General features: G+C 41.3%; 1 protein-coding gene across 1 annotated transcript in view; it reads left to right on the top strand.

The window, feature by feature from the left end:
* Positions 1-544: 544 nt before the first annotated feature.
* Positions 545-19,975, top strand: part of NTF3 (neurotrophin 3) — a 54,861-nt gene continuing 35,430 nt past the window's right edge. Inside the window, exon 1 of the mRNA XM_056341592.1 lies at positions 545-1,024. Within this exon, the coding sequence (XP_056197567.1) occupies positions 1,007-1,024 (18 nt within the window). The 5' untranslated portion in view covers positions 545-1,006. The remainder of the gene's footprint in view (positions 1,025-19,975) is intronic.

The following is a 19,975-nucleotide window of genomic DNA, read 5'->3' as shown; positions in this document are numbered from 1 at the left end:
CTGCAAATCAAAACAGGAGGGATATCTGGACACAAATCCATCCTAAGGTCTGTTCTTAAGCAGTGGATATTTCTCCCAACACTTATTTTTGTGTCATGGAGGGTGATTTGGTTGACAGAAATGCTGGCCGAAGAACTAAATTTGTCTAAGATTTGGAAGGAATAAAAAAAAGGAAAGGGGGAAAAAAAAAAAAAAAAAAGAAAAAAAGGAGCCAGAGCACGAGGGAGCAGAGGCTTATGGCATTCTAGTTCTGTGTCTCTATTTCACCTGTTTTACATGTCCTATAATGACTTCTGAATATGGGTAAGAATAGCAACACATGCTGGCAGTTTGACCAAAGGGTGCGCGTGTGCATGTGTGTGAGTGTGCATGTGGGAGACAGAGAGAGTATGGGGGGAAGGCGGGGGACGGCGGCTGGGGCGGGGGGGGGGTGGGGGGTAGATGGACCATTAGAGTGCAAACACAGAGACATTCCTGCAATAAAATACTTGTCTTCTGAGAATCGCGGTCCGGAAGAGATGGTTATGATTTAACAAAAGAATTCTCTAAAATGTTCCCTGGTGCTAATACTGTTCTTAATAATATGAAAAGATTTTGCCAGGAAGTGGAATAAAACCGTCAATTGGATTAAAAAAACGAAAATAGGCACGTGATGGTTTTTTTTAGAGCACACGGGGGGAAAATGACCTTTATGACAGTTTTGTCGTTTTCAAAAAAATGCCTTGTTCTCTGAAATTCCCCAACGAGGCAAGGTTATTATAAATGGTAGGTAGGGAAAGCAGAGCATGGCAATAAAGGGGTTAATGTGCAGAGCACAGAGCCATCTGGCTGAGCTGGTTTGTTATAATCGAGCAGATTATGTTCACGGGACTCAGAGTTTAAGGCTCCTCTCCCATAGAGCAACTCTGCACAACCCAAGCAGACCAACTTTGGGACTTTGAATGAACATATTTACATCCACCTTTCTCTTCATGTCGACTTTTCTGGAAACATTCACACGGATGCCATGGTTACTCCTACCACGGTAAGGGAAATTTGACGTTTTCTAATAGGGTCCTAAGAGGGCGGGGAGGAGGGGGGGGGGAGAGGGGTCCTTTAAAGAAGTATAATGGGGGGGGGGTGTCTTGTAAGCAGTAGATCTGTCCCAAATGTTGCCTTTCCTATTGTGCCTCCTCCTTCCCCCCCCCCCCCCCCCACTTGCCCTATAGCTTGCTTTAGTCCTGAGGTTCCTCTCTCCTCCTGCTCTGCACACTGTTGTTCAGGTCCCTGGCAAGAAAACAGCGGAGGAGAAATATGAGGTGCTAAAAGAATCTGATTTAAGAGGCAAAAGTAAAAGAGACTCTTGGTTTTATTTTAAGAGCGAAACCAGCAACTTCAGATATAACAAAAGGGGTTGCAAATCTTGAGAGTGGATTGCAAGAGCCAGCCTCAGCATACATAGCATGCTTGCCCTCAGGGAAAGTTAGAGCCCATGACAAGCGAAGTCAGAATTCCCAATTTCTAGATCTTGCCTGTCTCAGGTAACTAACTCCACTGGAGCTTTCTTTCCTTTTTTTTTCTTTTTTTTTTTTTTTTTTTTTTTCATGTATCAGACACTGGAAACCCTATTCATGAGCTTTGAATCAATCCTCATTCTCCTTAGACCCAAACACTAAATCCTCTGGGAGGAACTGCAGATCAAAGGGTTCCCTGCACATCTGTGTCTAGGTGAAAAAGATACACTCACTCTGTGCTGGGATGGCAGGAAAACTATTCTTACGCTGCAGTTTCCAGCGTTTGGTAAGTGCCTTCTAGGAACGCAGCACACAACTAATCAACACAGATGCACGTATAGAGAGCAAAATAGAAAGCTGTTTCTCATCTAAACAGCTGAAATGCAGCTTAAAGCGTCAGTTACTGGCGAGTCCTTATGGAGACACCAAACTGCTATTAGCCAAGAGGGGAAAAAGTCCTTGAATGGTTTAGATAGTTTTCTGATCAGTTCTTAATCCTTCATTAAAATAAACGGGAAAGCTCTGTGTTGGTTCTATCTCTTGAACTATAAATATGCAGTATCCGGAGAGATGGATATTTTGGATTGAATAAGGCTGCTATGTGCACATTCTCTGGTTCCTATATTGCAAAACCAGTTATTTAGAGATGACTGTGTGTGTGAGGAGGGTTGACTCCCCCCCCCCCCCCCCCTTTTTAAATAGACAGAGATATGTGCTACATGGTCCAGTCAATTGTTATGAGCTACAACCTTTCAGAAAGCACTCTTTGCTCTTAGGCTCATGTGATTTGTTGCATGAGGAGTGCAAATGGTATGTAAAGTTTGCCTTTACATTGTGCCTTCAGGAAAATACTCAGACAAATAGGAGAGACATTCTCAGGCATGGAAATACCTGATCTGTGCAAGCCTGTAAGTGGAGAAGGAGTGCAAGAAACATGTATAAATAATAGGAAAATCTAATAATAAAAAAAAAAAAAAGGAAAAAAGAAAAACTCACTTTGTGGCAAGGCAGACAAAAGCAGTACAGAGTGGAAGAGAATTCAGCTACAAGTAAGAGTCCTGGTCTTAGATACACGTGTTAGTACCAGGAGCTCTGTGTGTGAGCATGGCGGGGGAAGGAAAACTAGACAAGATTGCAGGTGGTGGACCCAAAATATGGAGGGAAGAGGATGTACCAGCAAAGTCAAGAGCAGAATGCTTTGTATAAAAGGGTGCTTATATGTTGAAGTATGTAACACGTGTAGGTTTAGGATTTCCAGCCCACCCCCCACCCCCCAGAAAGCTAAACTAAATGGTACATAGAAAGACAGATATAAGGAGTTCGGAGGGAAAGTGTTATATAGTGAAAGTAAACTGCTATGTATTAAGTGTTGTGTATTGGGGTAAATAAGGGCAGGTGAGCCATGCAAAGGTGGTCAGCTTAAAAGGGGAGCTGCTGCAGGTCAACTGGAAAAAGAGGATCTTTGTGGGCGGAAAAAGGTTTAGGAGCTCAGAAGGGGAAGTAACACTTCAGAGGGATGCGGCAAAGGTGCAGACTGGGGGCTGGGTAAGGATGTGAAAGGGATATACAAGGATGTTAGGGTCTGCAAGGGGGAGGCAGGGTATCGAGTGGGAGTGGAGGGAGAAAGGTGAAAGCACAGGGCACAAAGGATGTTTGGAGGAGGAAGAAAAATGTGAACTATTGTCTATTTGGAGAAAGGTATGGAAAATAATCAGCTACATGATGCTTGTGGGAGGCGTCTAAAGGAGACACCTTTGATTCTGTCAAGAAATAGATATGAGGATGTGTTTGCAAGGAAGGTGTTATGAAAGGGAAGGCTTGCATGGTGATGGAAACACATGCCAAGCAGAGGAATGCAGAGGAAAAAATGAGCTGGATGGAAATAGGGTGTGTTGATGGGAAAAGGGTATAGGGACCCATAAAGGTATGTCAGGGGGTAGTCGCTTAGCAAAATTTCAGAGAAGGTTGGAAGCTTGCTGGAGTGTTCTGCCTGGTTTCAAGGGAGAGACAGAACTGGGGGAAAAGCCGTGTGAAGGTGCTGTGAGGAAATGCAAGGTAGTGGAAATCATGGGGGCATAGTGAACTGTGACAGGAATATAAAGATGTTACAAGTCTTGAGGAGCTTGAGAATGGGGGGAAAGTGAGGAACATAGGAAGCATGAGGATGAAATTAAGAGCTAGGTTTTCTCTAAAGATGCCTAGGAAAAAGATGGTTTAGAGGAGCTATAGGGCAAGAGAGCACAGGGTGAGAGGAAATTGGTTTTGTGTTGCTTTGTAGGCAAACAGAGAATGTAATGCAAAGGTGCAGGAGTGGCTTGGCCAGCAGAAAGAGAGGTTTCCTCCTCACTAGGTAGTTGCAATAACATAGGGGAAGAACAGGCAATATGTTAAAGGGGAAGCAATCAAGGAAAATAGTGGAAAGTAAGGAATAATGTGAGGGGTGTGGGAGGAGGAGAACACATACATAAAAAAAAAAAAAAGGATTGATTTTCTGTTAAGAGAGATGTAACAAATGTGCTTGTATCTCTGTGGTAGGTACTGGCTAAGTGAAGCAGCAAGAGGCAATGGAACAAATGTGCTAGTGGAGAAAAGACTAAAGACGTAAAGCTTTGGGTGGGAGGAGAAGGAATGGGAAGGGTAACTACCTGGAGAGCCGTATAAGCCACATGCCTGTACTAAGGTCGAAAGTAAAGTGTGAAGTGTGTGGGGAGGCAAGTGGAGTTAGGAGCTGTAGGGCATGAAGTGGAAGTGAATGGGAATGACAGTTCGCGTTACGAGGGGTGAGAAGCTTAGCGTAGGCTGACACACGATGGTGTGTAAGCAAGGAAGGTACCTGCCAGTTTGTGCCTGCTTGTAAGGGCTGTGGAAGGGCAGGTGAAAGGAGTGACAAGTTGTGCCTGATAAGAGAGATTTGTGTACACAGCATGCTCTAAGTAAACGAGGGAAGTACAGGTAAGGATTGCAGACCTGGGTGTGGGGCCTGGGAGAAGGAAAACAGCTTGTGGGGGAGGCAAGAGTGATGAGGAGTGAGAAAAAGTTTATGACGGCTTAAGCGATCTGTAGTTATCTGCCCCTTAGTTTAAGGAAGGCTGGCTAAGTGTGCAATGGGCCGCACATGCTTGCAGAGCAGCATGAGAGCAGGCTGGGAGTGAAGTACAAGGGGGAGCAGGTAGAAGGCACAGGTAAATGCATATGGTCAGTGATGATAGGTGCATGGATATATGAGATACTGGTTTTGTGTGTGGGACAGAGACAGATGTGTGCAGTGAATGTTGTGCTTACGTGCCTGAGAGTTACAGAGGGAGGCGTGTGATGAGAACGATCCAGCCAGTCTGCAGGAAGAAGCTGAAATCCTTGAGGGGTATGAAAGAGCCCTGGGTTGCTGCTGTAAGGGACGTATGCCCGTGTGGCAGTTACAAACAGGCACTCAGGAAACCATGCTGATACGTAAGATGGCTATTGGAGGCCAACTGGAGAATCACGTGTCCACTGCACTGGTGACACAACGGTCTGTGTCGAAATAAATTATGTAAGACACACAACAGAGGTGAGTTTCGTGAGTGCTAAGGAGCAGTGTTTGCATTGAGAAGGAGGGTAGGGAAAGATGACTAACTGAGAAAATGGTTTGCTGCGTGGGCAGCAATAGTACCAAACATGCACTAGATGTGCCTGCCTTCTGCGTGACATGCACAGCAGGCAGGCTTTCCCTTTGAGATTTTGCAGGCTTTTTCTAAAGAACTACTGAATAATCCTGAGAAAATCCCAGGACGTCTAATTAAAAATACTTAGACCGTCTTTATTTGGAGGCATAGAAATGCACCTTATTTCCATACTTTAAAACTTCAGCATAGTACTTCTGGCACAATATGGCAGAGAGATTTCTCTACAAGTAGTTGACAGGGCTGTTGGATGAACAACCATTGGGTTGAAGTATACACAGGGAGTACAGATGTCAGTCAAAGGAAACAAGAAAGTACTAGCTTTCTCCATGGCTTAGAGGAGTACTGGAGTAATGTGCAGGTGGCGAAAGGCTGAAAACATAGGATACATCTCGGGTGTGAGAGAGAAACACTAAGAATGTCTTTCCCTTCAAAACAATCATAATGTTGTCAACATCTGTTCTTCAAATCTGTTCTATAAACAAATTCAGATTTTCTGGCTTGCTTACGGCTTCGGTGTCTTCTTAAGCGCTGTCCTGCACTGTGTAGAATAGTGCTCATCTCCGTCCGTAAGACTGATGGATCGGAAGACTGAATAATCTCGCAAGGCTTGCACTGGGAGAAGAAAGTCTGATCACACTGACCTGCTGGGCTCAAAGGCTGCAGCCTCTGGGCCTAGACCTTACGTAGCATGAGTCACATGGAAGTTGATGGATCCCTTTCCAGTTTACTCCAGGGATTAATTCCTGCCAAAAAGATAAGTAGCCTGTAAAATACTTAGCTAATAGGCAGTTAGTGCTCATGCAGCCATGGGCTGTGTTAGGAACCTGTTGTCCTACTTGATGCACTGGTTTCCCACTGCAGAATCCACTTGGAGCTCCCCAGCTGGATATTTTTTCCTGACAGTGCTTGGAGCCGCTTGCAGTCATCAGAAAACCCCTTTCTCCTCTGATGGCAGTGAACTCCCCACCATGGCAAGTCGCAGGCCGTGGGGACAGTGAAGCGGTTGTCCATGAGGGGGAGACGCTTGACCGCAGCCAGTGGTCCCAGCCACTGGGATTCAGATGGGCTGAAACCACAGACAGCATCCTTCTCAGCCCACTGCCACCAGTGCTGCCCGGGATTATGCCCTGGTCTCTGACACCTCCCCTTCCTCCCCACAGAGCCGCTGAAAAAACAGAAAGCAAATGTTGGCATCAACCTGTCAGCTGGCCAGAAAAAGAGAAAGGAGATGATGGGTACAATTAGTGCTAGATTGTTGCAGGAAGAGGATCAAACATGGGGTATTTGTGCCTGCCTGGACTCCTTTTCAGCAATGACACAGCCAGAGAAATGTGTTTGCAAAGGCTGGAACATCTGCATGTCCCTGCAGATGTTTGCCTGTGCAGGGCCATGTGTGTGTCTTCTCGTGGTGACTAGGAGCACACAGTGGAAAGAAACAGCCTGTGGGTAGGGATGACAGAGGTGGCTGGCAGCTGTTTCTGTGTGGGAGACGATCATCCCTGTTCATGCATCTGTTGGTGGGGGAGGTGGGGATAAGTTGCTTTCTGAGTGGACAGATGGGATGTGTGTGCAAAGGCAGAAGCAGTAAGCGTGGATATGGAGTAGCTGCAAGATTGTAAAATGAGTCCTATAGGGAATATACAGAGCTATGTTCCTGATTGTATCATGAGCCTTAAGTCCATAGGGGAAGAGGATTCCTCCACAGAAAGCCTCAAGGAAGACTATACTTCCTGAGGAATTAAAAGAAAAACATATCCAAGCATCCAGCTCAGTTAAGACTCTCCTCCTCTCCTTCACATGGTACAAGCATCTTGCTGCATGAGCAAGCTAAGCAAGGTAGCCCATTCCTTCAGGGCAGCAAGTATTTGGAAAGATCAGAACAGTCCATATACTCCTCCGTCTCTTACCTTTCTCTACCTCTCGCTGCTCTCCGCCTCTTCACACATGCACACAAAAGGGTCTTTCCCAGTTTGGCTTCTAAGTTTGTGTCTGCAGATATGTGTGATAAATGTATGTGTGAATGAGGACCGTGGTGTGTCGGGGAAGGTTGTGGGCCTGAAACAAAGTTCGTTGGTAGTCAGCTGGAGCTCAGTGAAGTAACATGTTGGTTGCATTTCAATGCACATGGAAAGGACAGCAGGTAATTCCACATTTCCATCAGGCAGTGCCAGGAAGCCAGCCTGCGTAACTCATCGCCACTCTGCCTGCACTTTAGAGGAAGCCATCACCTACCTAACCAGCTTCCATAGAACAAGCTCCCTTTGTATTATCTATTACAAACCTGTGCCAGAGGTGATGGAAACATTTGTGGAGGGTTGCGTCCTACAGGGTAAGATTTGCAGCACTCCTCCAACATTTTCTGTGCTTCAGCTATGCGTGTTACTCATAATGGAACCACAGCAATAAATGTGCTGCTTCTCAGTTGCTCTTTCACACCCTCCAGCAATAAATTCCTTTATTTTAGATTTGTCCCTGCTATAGATTTTACTTGTTTTGTCCTATATTAGCTGAGTTAGCATGTGAGAAAGTGTTAATCTAGTTAACTCAGAAATATATATTTCTGGGCTATGCCCTAAAAAATTTACCCACATTTGCCAGAAGTCTAAATTGATATCATCAGAGGTAACTGTCAGTTAATTGGAGAATTACAGAAAGAAGTACATTGCTCTCTACATGAATGTTTAAAGGCTCGTCTACACGTAGAAGTGAATTCAGGTTGTGAGTGTGAAATTGAAATCCAACAGCTGCTTCTGAATAGCTCTGTGCTTAGACAAGTTCTAAGATAGCATCCTCTCCTGTGGCTTCTGCTTCAGCCAGGAGGTGGACAAGCACACTCACAAGACGAAAGCAGCCTTTGTCCCCTTGAGAGATGGGATTTGGATAGTATTTGGTTTCTGCTCAAACCAAGATCAGATGTTATCAAATACAGACCTCATAAATCTGATGGAGATATTTGACCAGTTTGCCCAGTACGCTGTATTTGAGTTAACCTTCAAGTATCTAGATGCTATGATCCGTTATGAGCTTGGTTTCAAAAATACTAAATGATAATGATAAAACAAATGCCTTAGGGGAATATAATAGATAATGTACAGTCAGCTGAGTAAAAAAATTGTTCCTTACATGCAAAGGCTACAGTAGAAATACTTAAGAAATGGTTTTGAAGAATGTGGAAACATGACTCTGTGTGTCCTCTCTTTACAATTCCGCATGCTTTTCTACCCACTTCTAGCACATAAGCAGTATGCATAAAACCAAACTGCAAGGTAGCAGCAAAAATAAATGTCCAGTGACACCATCTTAGAAAAAAAGAAACTTTATTCTCCTCTGGATTAGGTAACAAAACCATGGTCACTAAGGGTCATGTGCTGGGGCCTTTGCTGGATTTGTATATTCAAAAGTTTGAAACGATTTATGCAGGATCTTGTTTTCAGCACCTGAGATAAGTACACAGCTATTTCCTCCACTCATTTCTCACACAATTTGCATGGTCTTCTTTTACATGACCAGCTTTCCAAACAGATGATGCAGACATCTCCTTAAAAATCTTCTGAAAAATCTTCCTGAAAGGATATGGTTGGTTTTGGGGGTTTTGGGGGTTTTTTTAGCTCTTTATTGATATTTGCATGTTCTTCCACTTAGATCCCCCAACATCTTGAGCAATTTTCCTTCCTTGTTACTGTTTCTAAATATACTCTTCCAATACTTGACATGAGCTGTTGTCGCTTAAACCCATTCTTTGTTTTACAGAGTGTATAAGATTCTTTTTTTCTTTAAGCTTTTTTTCCCCACTTTTTTAATTATGATTTTTTCAGTTTTGTAACTTCCCTCAGTTTCATCTACATCTTTGTGGCACCAGAACATCCACAAATAAAGGTGATACTCCTAAAACAGGAGACCTCTTTCATCTCTGTCTGCCTTCTGTAATTATACTGACTTTCTACACTCTCTGTTTTTTTCTTCTCTTTCTCTATTCCACTATGAAAGAACTTCTATGTAATAAATCCAGCATTATTTTATTGTTTAAATTGTGGCTAGCTCATTTGCAGTATTATGCCTTTCCAACTTCCTCCCTGGCGTTTAATATAGGTGCTTTGAATTGATGTTCCTTAGACCTATTAACTTAGGCTTTCCCCCTCTGCCCATTTTCCCAACCCCTTTCTGTCCTTCTATATAACCTTTTTTTTTTTTTTTTTTTTTTTTTTTGTCATTTCTATCCTTTCTATCTAGTTTCTGTCCATTCCTTCTCTCCTGTTCTATCTTTCCGCAGCTTTACCCCTTATGCTTTCAGACTGCTCAATGACACAACTGAAAACAGTGTTAGGTCACCAAACACTACCCCAGCCTGGACAGTCATCATTTACCAGTATCGTGTTTTATGGACTGCATCCAGTTTTCAGGCCAGGGGTATTTTGCAGAGGAGATGGGAGACACATATAAGCCGAATGTACATATGTGTGGGGATGGTGCGTGCATGCTTTTGTGCCAATGGAAGAGGAAAGGTCAATGTGTGACCGCACTGCCAGAACACTGCATCCTATTTCTTTGTCCTCCTCCTTCTGGCCTTCCTAGCACTGTCCTTGCCCTCCCTCCAGGCCATGTAATACTGCCATATAATCGCTCTTTGTTGCATTGACCAAGTCATTGTCCCTCTTGGAATTTCTCTACAAACTTGTGCTCGCTTTCCTGTCAGGGAGTCAGGCCTCTTGTCATCACATCGGCGTGCTGAGTAACTCCTTCTCCTCCCCAGCACTGCCACTCACACAAGCAGTATCTGTTCATGGGCTGGGCACCCTCAGGGTGCTCCCACCTCGTCCTTCCTGACCCCCGTGGACACCACCCGCTCACCCTCTACTCTCAATTCTCTTTTTAGCACCAACATCTTTTGTAACACAGGGAAAACAGCTGGAAGAAATGAGATCCCTCTACTTTAGACAAAATAAACTTTTTTTTTTAAAAAAAAAAGGAAAATAGATTTTCATCTGATGAGCAATGCATGTTATTTAAATATCTCCTGTGCACAGGGGTCTACCTAGCAGCTTCTTCAGATGTATATGAAGTTGAAAGCAGCTGTAGTTAAAAACTCCTTGACATTAGTCTCAATGATGGCAATTGCATTTTTAAACTAGCTGGCCCTAAGGCTCAGAAAGCAGGATTTTCAAGAACAGAGTTGACACTTCTTTTCACAAGTGAATAGGAGTTTTAGCACCGATAGTAATAGAAGCACAATTAATCCAATATTATGAGGGTCTGAAAGTCCTACAAACTAGAACACTTAAATATTCTCAGTCTTGTAAACAAGATTATGAATACTTATACTTTACGAGTCTGTGTGTTAAAGAAGAGTCACAGTTTCTGCTCAGGTGTGTGTGGCGAGTACCATATCTGCCAAACAGATCCCTCTGTGTGGCAACTGCACATGAAGCAGCCTACGCGACATGGGCTTTGCACGCCAGTGTTGGACACCGTATCCTGGCCCTGCTTTGTTTGTTAGTACAGGTGCCACCTGAGAGACTGTCTGCTGGTGGTGTAGAGTGGCTGGTGTAGTCTGGCTGCTTCTGTTAGTGGGCGTGATTTGCAACAGACAATTTTATGGAGTAAAACTCTAAGAGGGATGGCAAACAAACCGCTCACCACATTGGAACACCTTTAGGAGGTATTGCCTTAATATGCTTTTCTTCCTGGATGGGCTCTATATGTAATTGGAAAAAATGTTCTATCAATTTAGTAATACCAAAACTAGTCATGAAGCCATCTGTACAGAGACTATTTTTCTGCTGAGGGGCTGAATTTTCTGTATGCAAACTGCCTTTACAGGTTTGAAACACTCAAGAACAATGTCTAGCTTTTATGGTGAAAGAGTAATAATTACAGGCTCTGAAAAAAAAGCAAAACAATTTAAACACTACTACAAAATTAGTTTCTGTTTCTGGTTTGCCGTTTTGGGTTTGTTGGTTTTTTGTTGATTTTTTGTTTGTTTGTTTGTTTGTTTGTTTTTTTTGTAACAAACCAAACCAAAAACTAACAAAAGATTCATGGAGTTAAATCCTACCCTGGGAAGCTAAAGCTGCTTTTCACATCTGTTAGGATAGGGAGTGGTCTCCCTTGGAAGAGTTAGCGTTTTGGGGAAATATGTTTCTAAAGGCCAGTGAAATACTTTGATTTCTCTCATTTTTTCTGTCCTTACTAGGAAATCTTCCTGTTAATTTTACTTTTTTTCTCATAGCTTGTTCTCATTACCTCATTCCTCTGAAATAAAAGCTGGTGACTTTTCAGTGTTCACTATCCTCTGAACTACCTTTAACAAACCTGAGTGGCTTAGTTGCTCTTTGGTGAGTTTGTTTACCATAATGTTTCTCTGGTTCTTTGGTTCACATCATGCCTTTACTGACTCAGCCTCTGACGACAGGTTTGATACAAGCACCTCCACTGAATTCAATGCATTTATTTCTGATTTACACAGAAGCAGGAGTCCCCAGTTGAGCAAACGTGGAAATCTACCTGATTGCAGGCCAAATTTTGACCTCAGTTTCACCCAGGAGATCCTGCTAAAATTAGTGTGACTGTAACCAGACCTTAAATTTGTGTCTTGGTGTTTGTTTTTTTTTTAAAAAAACATGGATGCACATCCAAAACATTTTAGTATGTTGAATCAGAGAAGTCTGAGAGAGAAAGAGAATATGCCTATACTAGATAACTGGTATACTTGTTTGGAAAAAAAATATAGCACATCCATTTCTTTGATAGAATTTGCCAGTTCCTCAGAAACAAACCATTCCCGTTTGTTCTACTAAATCTCAAGTAAATTCCACTGGACACCAAAGCTGTTTAAAAACCTGGCAGGTTTCCCCCTTGCACAAAACCCTGTCTCCTTGCTGACCCATCTGTTCACTGCCAGAGACACCAGCCATCCACAGAGCAGGGAACTTGGACTTGCAGCTACAAGGAGAAAGCCAGTGAAGCCTGTTGACAGGGCATGATACTGTCCCCTCACAGAGGACTCTGAAAGCTGCTGAGCTTGGGAGGTCAAGTGGAATTCCTCAGAAATGAAGAAATAAAACCAACAAAATCCATCTCCCATTGAAGTCTAATATCTCCTAATATGGTTTGTGGTCCTAAGATTCTAGCCAGCCAGATAGCATATTCTTCAAAGCTCTGTCATGTCTAATTTTAAATTCATGATGTGATTGGGCTTCCATCACTCCAGTTCAAGTCTTCCTCCCCCATACCACTCGAGTGCCACTCATTACTGCAGTAGTGAGTGCTTTTTCCATGTAAAAGTTGTTCACAACAACACAGTTCTGGGTGGCAGCAGGACAGCTGGCAAATTTAAACTAGAGGTTGGTTTAAATTTTTCTTTTTCATTAGTTAACTTCTAGTGGTCATTTTTTATGATGTTATTCTTTGAGGAAGAAGTAAAAGGTGTCATTGCTGAAAATAACAGAAATAATTTGATAAATAATCTGTCCTTGGAGAACAACTTAGCAGCATCTCCCAAAGATAATTGAGGTATGTATACAGCTTGGCAGCAAGCTGGACAGAGGTCCAGAAATAAACTTTATACAAATTGGCATGCCTACCTAATACAGCATCTTGGTTAAGGAGAGTCTCCTGATCCTCCAATCAATGAACAAAACTGCACCAGGATAACTAGCCTTATTTCTGCCTGGATAGCATTGCAAAGCTCTCCAGAAACAAATTGCCCAAACACACTCTGTATATCGGTGTTAAGACATCCCGATGTGTAAAAAGACTCACCTGGAGTGGAAGAGACAGTACTTTATGAGCCAGCACCCTACAGTGCCTGCAGCATCAGCACAGGCTGTGCCATGCAGGAGATTGCTCTACCATGTCCCTGCAAAGATGCTGAGGCTCCTTTCAGGCATTCAGACTGTTTGATGGGGCACATGAACTAAGCTATAGCCTTTTTCCAGTTCCCTCAGGACAACATCCTCTTTTAGGATGACTGGAGTCAGGAATCTTCTTGGTCTTCTAAGGGAACTGTGCCAAATCAGTGGCAAGAGAAAGGTATGGACAGCTTCTTGCTATTAAAGATATTCAAATGTGTGCACGCATGGGTACTACAGCCTTCCTTCATCCAGGTCCATAAATTCGATTTTTTTAATTTTTATCCATAAATATCCCTAGAAACTTGTTTATTCCTATTGCTTTCTGAATTTTCCTCAGATTAACTGGTATTTTTTAGTAACACATGGAAACTTATAGACTAACAAGTAGCATCCAAAATGATTTCCTGGTTAGCTGGCAGATTTCCATTGATGGATTTCACTTTGGTTTTTTTTCTGTCTATTCCCATCCATCAGCTTCTATCATCCTCCTGCTGAATATTCTTGAATAGTCAGTTGCTAGCTTTGCAGATAACTAGCTTAACAGAGGCTTAATTGTGACCCCTCTTACATGGAAGAAGCCCAATGGAACCCCAGGGAATAAGTTCATCTTGAGGCAGTGAAAATTTAGACCTGAGAATTCAACAGAGAAACGGTTGCAAATAACCAGGGAAATGGGAGTGACTGTTTCTGCACAAAACCTTTTCTTAATGTAGAAACAGTTTCCCGAATCTGAACTACCATAATTTCATCTGAAATTCTGCTCTGGCCTGTCTGCTGCTAGATGGCATCAAATGTTATCTGATCACAAGTCTGATACCACTTTGGTTTGTTTGCTGGCTTGCTTGCTTGTTTTGTTTACTCTTTTTTGCAAGTATGTGCTGATGTGATGACTCCAGCACTTGCAGTTTTTCCATCTGTGAATTCCATCCAGATGAATTGTCTCAGGCAGACCTGAAAAATGAAACCTGGCTTTATACCTTTGAACTGAGGCAAATAATTGTAGGTGCCATCACGAGCCTTCCACAGGAATGTGGTCCAGAATAAAGGACTTGAAAAGAATCTCAAAGATCCTTTCTAAAAGCCATGAAATGTTTTAGCAATTTCATTTTTTTCCTTCCTTTTTCTGACTGAAAAGGAACAGATGGGAACAGAAGTAAACTTTGCCATCTGGAAAGACGGAAAGATTAGTATGAAAAGGGCCAGGTGTCAAGTTTGTTCAGCACAAGCCCATCTTTGCCAGTTATCAACAACAAAACCTAGTCTTAAAAAGGGCTAAATTATGCTAAAGATAAATGATTTTTGAAGGCCATTTTTAAAAGTATCTTTTTGTTATCAGTTTGTGCAGCTATCTCGAATACTACACAGTCATGCACAGAAACAAAAAAGAAATTCATCTGAAGTTTTGCTTCTCATATCACAGGAAATTCTCTGCCTTGGTCTTTCCTACTCTACCTTTCACACTGCAGCCTGGATTCCAGTTAAAGACCATTAGCTGTGTCATAATCTTTCAGTATTATGATAATTAAAATTTATTTATGGGTAATTTCAACCTTGCTCTTATAATTTGAAATAGAAATGTAGCACCTGTAAATCTTCTCTGAGTGGGAAATCAGAAGCCTAAAATCTATTATGAGTCTCTAGATAGCATCTGATCTACTGACTTTTCCGCTTTAGATATTGGTATTTACATCTGTACATGTAATATATATATATATTTGTGTGTGTGTTATACATATACACGTCGACATGTGTATATATATATGTGTGTGTGTGTGTGCACTGGCTGTACATAAAACAAGTTGGAAGATGACCTGTTCCTTATTTATATAGATTTTCTATTTGTGTTTTTTTACATTTCAATTATGAGAATTCACAGATACTTTGATTTTAGTCTTTTGATTACATAAGCAGGTATTCTTGCTTTAAACTATCTACTGGACATTTGAGCAAATAATATAACTTCTGCATACTAATGAAATGGGTAATAGAGACCCCAAAAAATACAAAGAAACTACCTATGTCAGCCTAGGTCCAGATCTAAGCTCTGGGAAACCACCATCATTTGAGATGTGAATTCGATTTTTTAAAGCTTTTTTTTGATTGTGTTTCGGTCTCCCTACACTCTTTTTGAGGTAAACATATTGCATTTCTATCTCAATGTTTTCCACTTGTGTATACCTAATTATCTTTAAAAAAATACATACAGTATCTCTTAACTTAAATTTAAGGACAACCTTGGAATAAAACATTGTCACATAACACCATAACATTCTTGATGATTTCCCACTATTCCAAGTTTCTCTTTAACTTGGGTACAACAGGAAAATCTCTAAGTCAGAAAGTTTTAATTTGGTTTGAAGGTAATGTTCCATTTAATAGATGTAGAAAGCTACTCAATAGTTCCAACCAATACTTATTTTCTTCAACCATGCAAAATGCATACACACTGAGTTTCTTGGTAAATACCCTCAGCTCTGTTGTGGCATAATTTGCAGAACAGTCTTGCTTCTTCGTTGCAAAACAATTCTTTACAAAAGCTGGAGCTGCATAAGCTGGTGCTTTTTTCCATGCATAATGCAATCCTTTATGCTTCCTTCACAAGTTGGCTCTGATTGTCTTTTGTAAATTTGTGCTTGTAGTCCTTAATTTTCTCCTGTGTTTGCATGTTCCTATGGGTTCGTGGTTTGGTAACTCAGATGTGGCCTTCTCTTGCTTTCCCTCCAAAACATGCAATTTGTTTTGTTTCTGCTGTGAAACCTGGTACTTTTTCATAGATTTTTTTCTTTTTCTCCCCTAAACCTATATCAGGAGCTGGTAATACTTTGTTTTCTCAGTTTGACACAGTTGTTCCCCATCACCATCTAGGCAGATAGGGTCCACAAGCTCCCCTGAAATTACTTACTTGATTGAAAAAAATTAAAATATGTTTTGTAAAAAGGTTTTATCCCCATTTTTTCTTTCTTTATATGATGCTGATACCTTTCAAAATTTGTCACAGTCGGGTGACTGCCTCCTTCTTCCGAATGCCATGGTATGAAGCAAATCTAGGACCTCTGACCAAGCCCCCAAGACATAATTATTGTTGCTCATGTTCTTTTTCAATAGCTTTCCTTATCTTTGTAAAAAGAAAAATTCTTGTTTGAATCTCTTCTGCTTGACTTCAGGAAAGGTTAGGCTCTTTGAGGACCTTTGGCATCTCTAGTTTTTCATCATCTTCTTTCTGCTCTTGATATTCTGCACATACTCTTCTTTTCCTCATTTTTCTCCTGCTACAATGCACTGTGCCTTGATCATGGTTAGACAGAACTTGAGCAGAAAAAGGAATTAAGGGAAAAGCTATCTCTGCATCCCTCTCTCAGAAAGATAGAAACTAAAAATATCTTTTAATGGTTAAAATGAGTTTTTTAAAAAACTGTTTAGAGACACAGAAAAAGAAAAAAAGAAAAAAGAAAAAGAAAATGAGAAAAAGAAAAAGGCTGTATCAGGCTTCTGGACTACATGTCCACCAATTTCATCTGATGATGACTTAAGTGTTTTGTTTACTTGCCACCCCATTTCCTGAAAGGCTTTTAGTAACTCTGACACTTGCTGTGTTCCCTCCTAGATGTTATTGCTATGCAAATTTAGTGTAATAGTTATGTCTTCACTATAGAATTAGAACAATTATCCACAATCAAAATTTTGCCAGCTTTTCTTCAAACTTGTTCTTGGCAATACCTTTTCCCATAGGGTCAAAGTTCTTGTTTACAAAAAAAAAAAAAAAAAAAAAAAAAAAAAGAGAGAGAGAAGCAATCTTTATTGTAAAGCCTGAAGTGTGAATTTAAAGCAAGTTACGAATTTACCAGCATATCTATATGTGCATAATCTGAGTCTGGTATAACAGTGTCTGGTTTTGAATTTAACATAACTTATTTTCCAAGTAATAATGACTAAACCAAAACAAGTTGTTTGTTGGCAGTTACGTGAACGAAACCTGTTTTTTTACGCACTTGTGTCCTGTGCCTATACTCCTTCCCTGAGCTTCACTCCTTTGCAGTCTGCAATACCTCAGCTTCCTCCTACTCCTGCTCTCACCTCCCTATCCTGTAAGCACCTACACAGTTTTTTATCTCTTTTCCATGTTCTGTGACTACTAGCTTGGCAGGAGTCAGTGTGTGCTTTAGCAATTTGAGAGCACAGCCTGTGCTCATGCACAGCCTAAAAGCTACTGAACTTGCAACACTTTGCTCTTTGAATGAGACAGTCAGTAACCTAAGTGTCCTGTTCCACCAGTTATCACAAAAATTGTAGGAACTTAGTGCTTTTGAGGATTTTGCACCTCTAGTATATTTGGTTAATATAAACTTGCAAATTTAGAAATTACTTGAAAGGATTAGCAGGTCATGTGATCATGCAAATTTTTTTCCTAAATAAAACAGGCTAAAAAACCACAGTAGGAGTGCATAGGGAAAGCTGCAGCGCAAAACAATACCTATATTGCTAAAGAATATTTCTGTTCCACTAAATATTTTTATGTTTATTTTGTGATCCAACATAATTTTTAACAATTATTTAGGAGCAACTCAGGGTCAGTCCAGACTGTCTCTGTGTTGGGAAATTCTGAAAAGCAGTCACTTCAATATTTTTTTATGTTTTCTGATGGTTACTGACCCCAAAATAATCAAAAAATGGCTTCCTGATGCTGGGTACTGACAGCCCAGTTTGTACAGTTATCTTATTTAGTGTCCCTGTAAACATAGTGAATTCAAGTGTTTATACTGGTGCTGGGTGTTGTTCTGGGTCCTGGTACTGGAAAAGAAATGTAGTTGTCTGGCTTCCTGATCAGTACAGCCCTTTCAGAGGGATCAGCAGTCCCCAGGAGATCATAATCATGCTACTGGAGAAAACTAGGGCCAAAGCTTTCAGGCTTTTTCACTCCCAATAGGTAGGGATTTGCACTAGCACTCAGCTAGAAGTTGGTAAATTCCTTGTATCATGTGACTGTAGAGGGGCATGCACCTGACAAACATCTCACAGGGATGGGTATGCATTTTTTCCCAAATTTGTGCATCCCAAAGAAAAATGTGCTATCTGAGAGGCAGCACAGTGTATATTATAGTGTGAGAACTTGTCATAGGACTTTATCAGTCAAACAAGTGCCAGCCAAGAATCCCTTACAACTGGGTGAGAGGCTTCAGGTCATGGGCTGAAGACACCAGGTTTTTTTTCATGTGTTTTTAACTCCCTAAGTTCTACTTGTATCAGTTCACTGGGATATGTACTTTCATGTTGAACTCTTGCATTACAAATATTTTGGGGTGGGAATTTGTCAGGCAGTGGTCTGCCAATGTCCTATCCATACATATGCATTCACATCCAGCCCAATTTGAATTAATGCTTTAAGGAAGATTTCATGAGCTGTGATTAGTAATATGTTGCTAGAGCATAGGTACTGCATGTTTTAGTGCTCTTCCATTGGCTTTTACTAGTAACACATTAGTAAAACCTAGCACAGACTTCCATCAGTCAGTCATTCTTGTTTCTTTGGGTCAGGTTGATCTCTCTTTTTTTTTTTTAATATACTTTTCCATTATTTTATTATATACTCAGTCTCTGGGGTATAAGCTGATTCACTCAGCTGAACAAAAAAATTTGAGAGATTTCAATTGGAACAGACTTCATCTTTCATATATCAGTCACAATATGCTCTTTGGCCTCCATCCACAAAGTGCCATGAATATAATTTTTGTGGACTTACTGATATGACTCTTTTTGCTTTTTAGATATAAAAATGTCATTTACATTGACCTGTGTAGTTTCAGGTTATAGGTGATGCACCTACTAAATAAATATTTAAATAAATAAATAGATAAGCTAACAAGTACAGTCTGAGGGAATGGAAATATTTTTCTTCTTTACAGAAGAAAAAAAAAGTGTATCAAAATAATTTTGCCAGTGTTCAGTACCCCTTTTTCTTGTGCCTTCCATAATCATTCCTACATAATCATCACTTCTAAAGGAATTTTGGACTTTGAACCCAGAATAGTTATTGCAAATTTGTGAAAATCTGCATGGGGACTTCTTGAAAGTGGCGTGTCTGTTGGGACAAACCCATTCCATATGTGAGTGATGCATCTAGCAGCACAGTTTGACATTTAAGCTGTATATATACAGCCAAATCAAGGGATATGGTCAGCAGGGGCATCACTTCAGAGAGGACCAGAAGGGACATGCTAGAGCTGTTGTCCTTCTCCAAAAGAAGGGCCTGCAGATCTCTGGGGATGCAGGAGTCTTTGCTGGTAGCAGCTGGAAGGAGCCCAAAGAAGAGGGCAGGGAGGGTGAAGTGTTGTCAAAACAGGCTCTGAGGTATCTTGCTGAGACTCTGACCACATGCTTACAACAAACTGTCCAGGAGTGAGTTCCAGCTCAAAAAAAGCAGTCATTTAGTGGAGGTTATTTGGCGTGCCTGCCTGAATAACAAATACACTGGGGTGGGGGCAGGGGTCTCATCATCCACTTAAAACTGATTCTTAAAAGCTGAAGCTCACCTCTTACAGAGAGCCAGCAATGGGCATTTCCACCATATTGATCACATTTATGGTCTGTTCCAAGAGCCAAGCCTGAGCCCAGCCTCCTTACTAGTCCTCTAAAAGTCAGTTTCAGTCAGAAGGAAGAAGGGAAACTCATGGAATATATTCCTTTTTTTGGAATTATTCATTCCATTGTCTACACCTTAACGTTCCGCAATCCCAGTGATATCTGGGCCATGTGTGGTGGTGCCACGAGTATCCAAATTTGTGCAAATAACCATGAAACATGGCTTGTTATGCATAGTTTGGCAGTTCAATGTAGGTAGTCTGCCAAAAGGAGACAGGAGCCTTATCAAGGAGACAGGAAATTCTCAAATAAATTTGGGAGTTGACTTTTGAGTTAGGAGTGTTGACAGGCACAGATCTCTCTGTCTGGCAATTATCAATTCTTCTGCTTATAG

The sequence above is a fragment of the Falco biarmicus genome, chromosome 5, assembly GCF_023638135.1.
Source record: "Falco biarmicus isolate bFalBia1 chromosome 5, bFalBia1.pri, whole genome shotgun sequence".
NCBI classification, from domain to species: Eukaryota; Metazoa; Chordata; class Aves; order Falconiformes; family Falconidae; genus Falco; species Falco biarmicus.
This window is presented reverse-complemented; position numbering and strand designations above follow the sequence as displayed.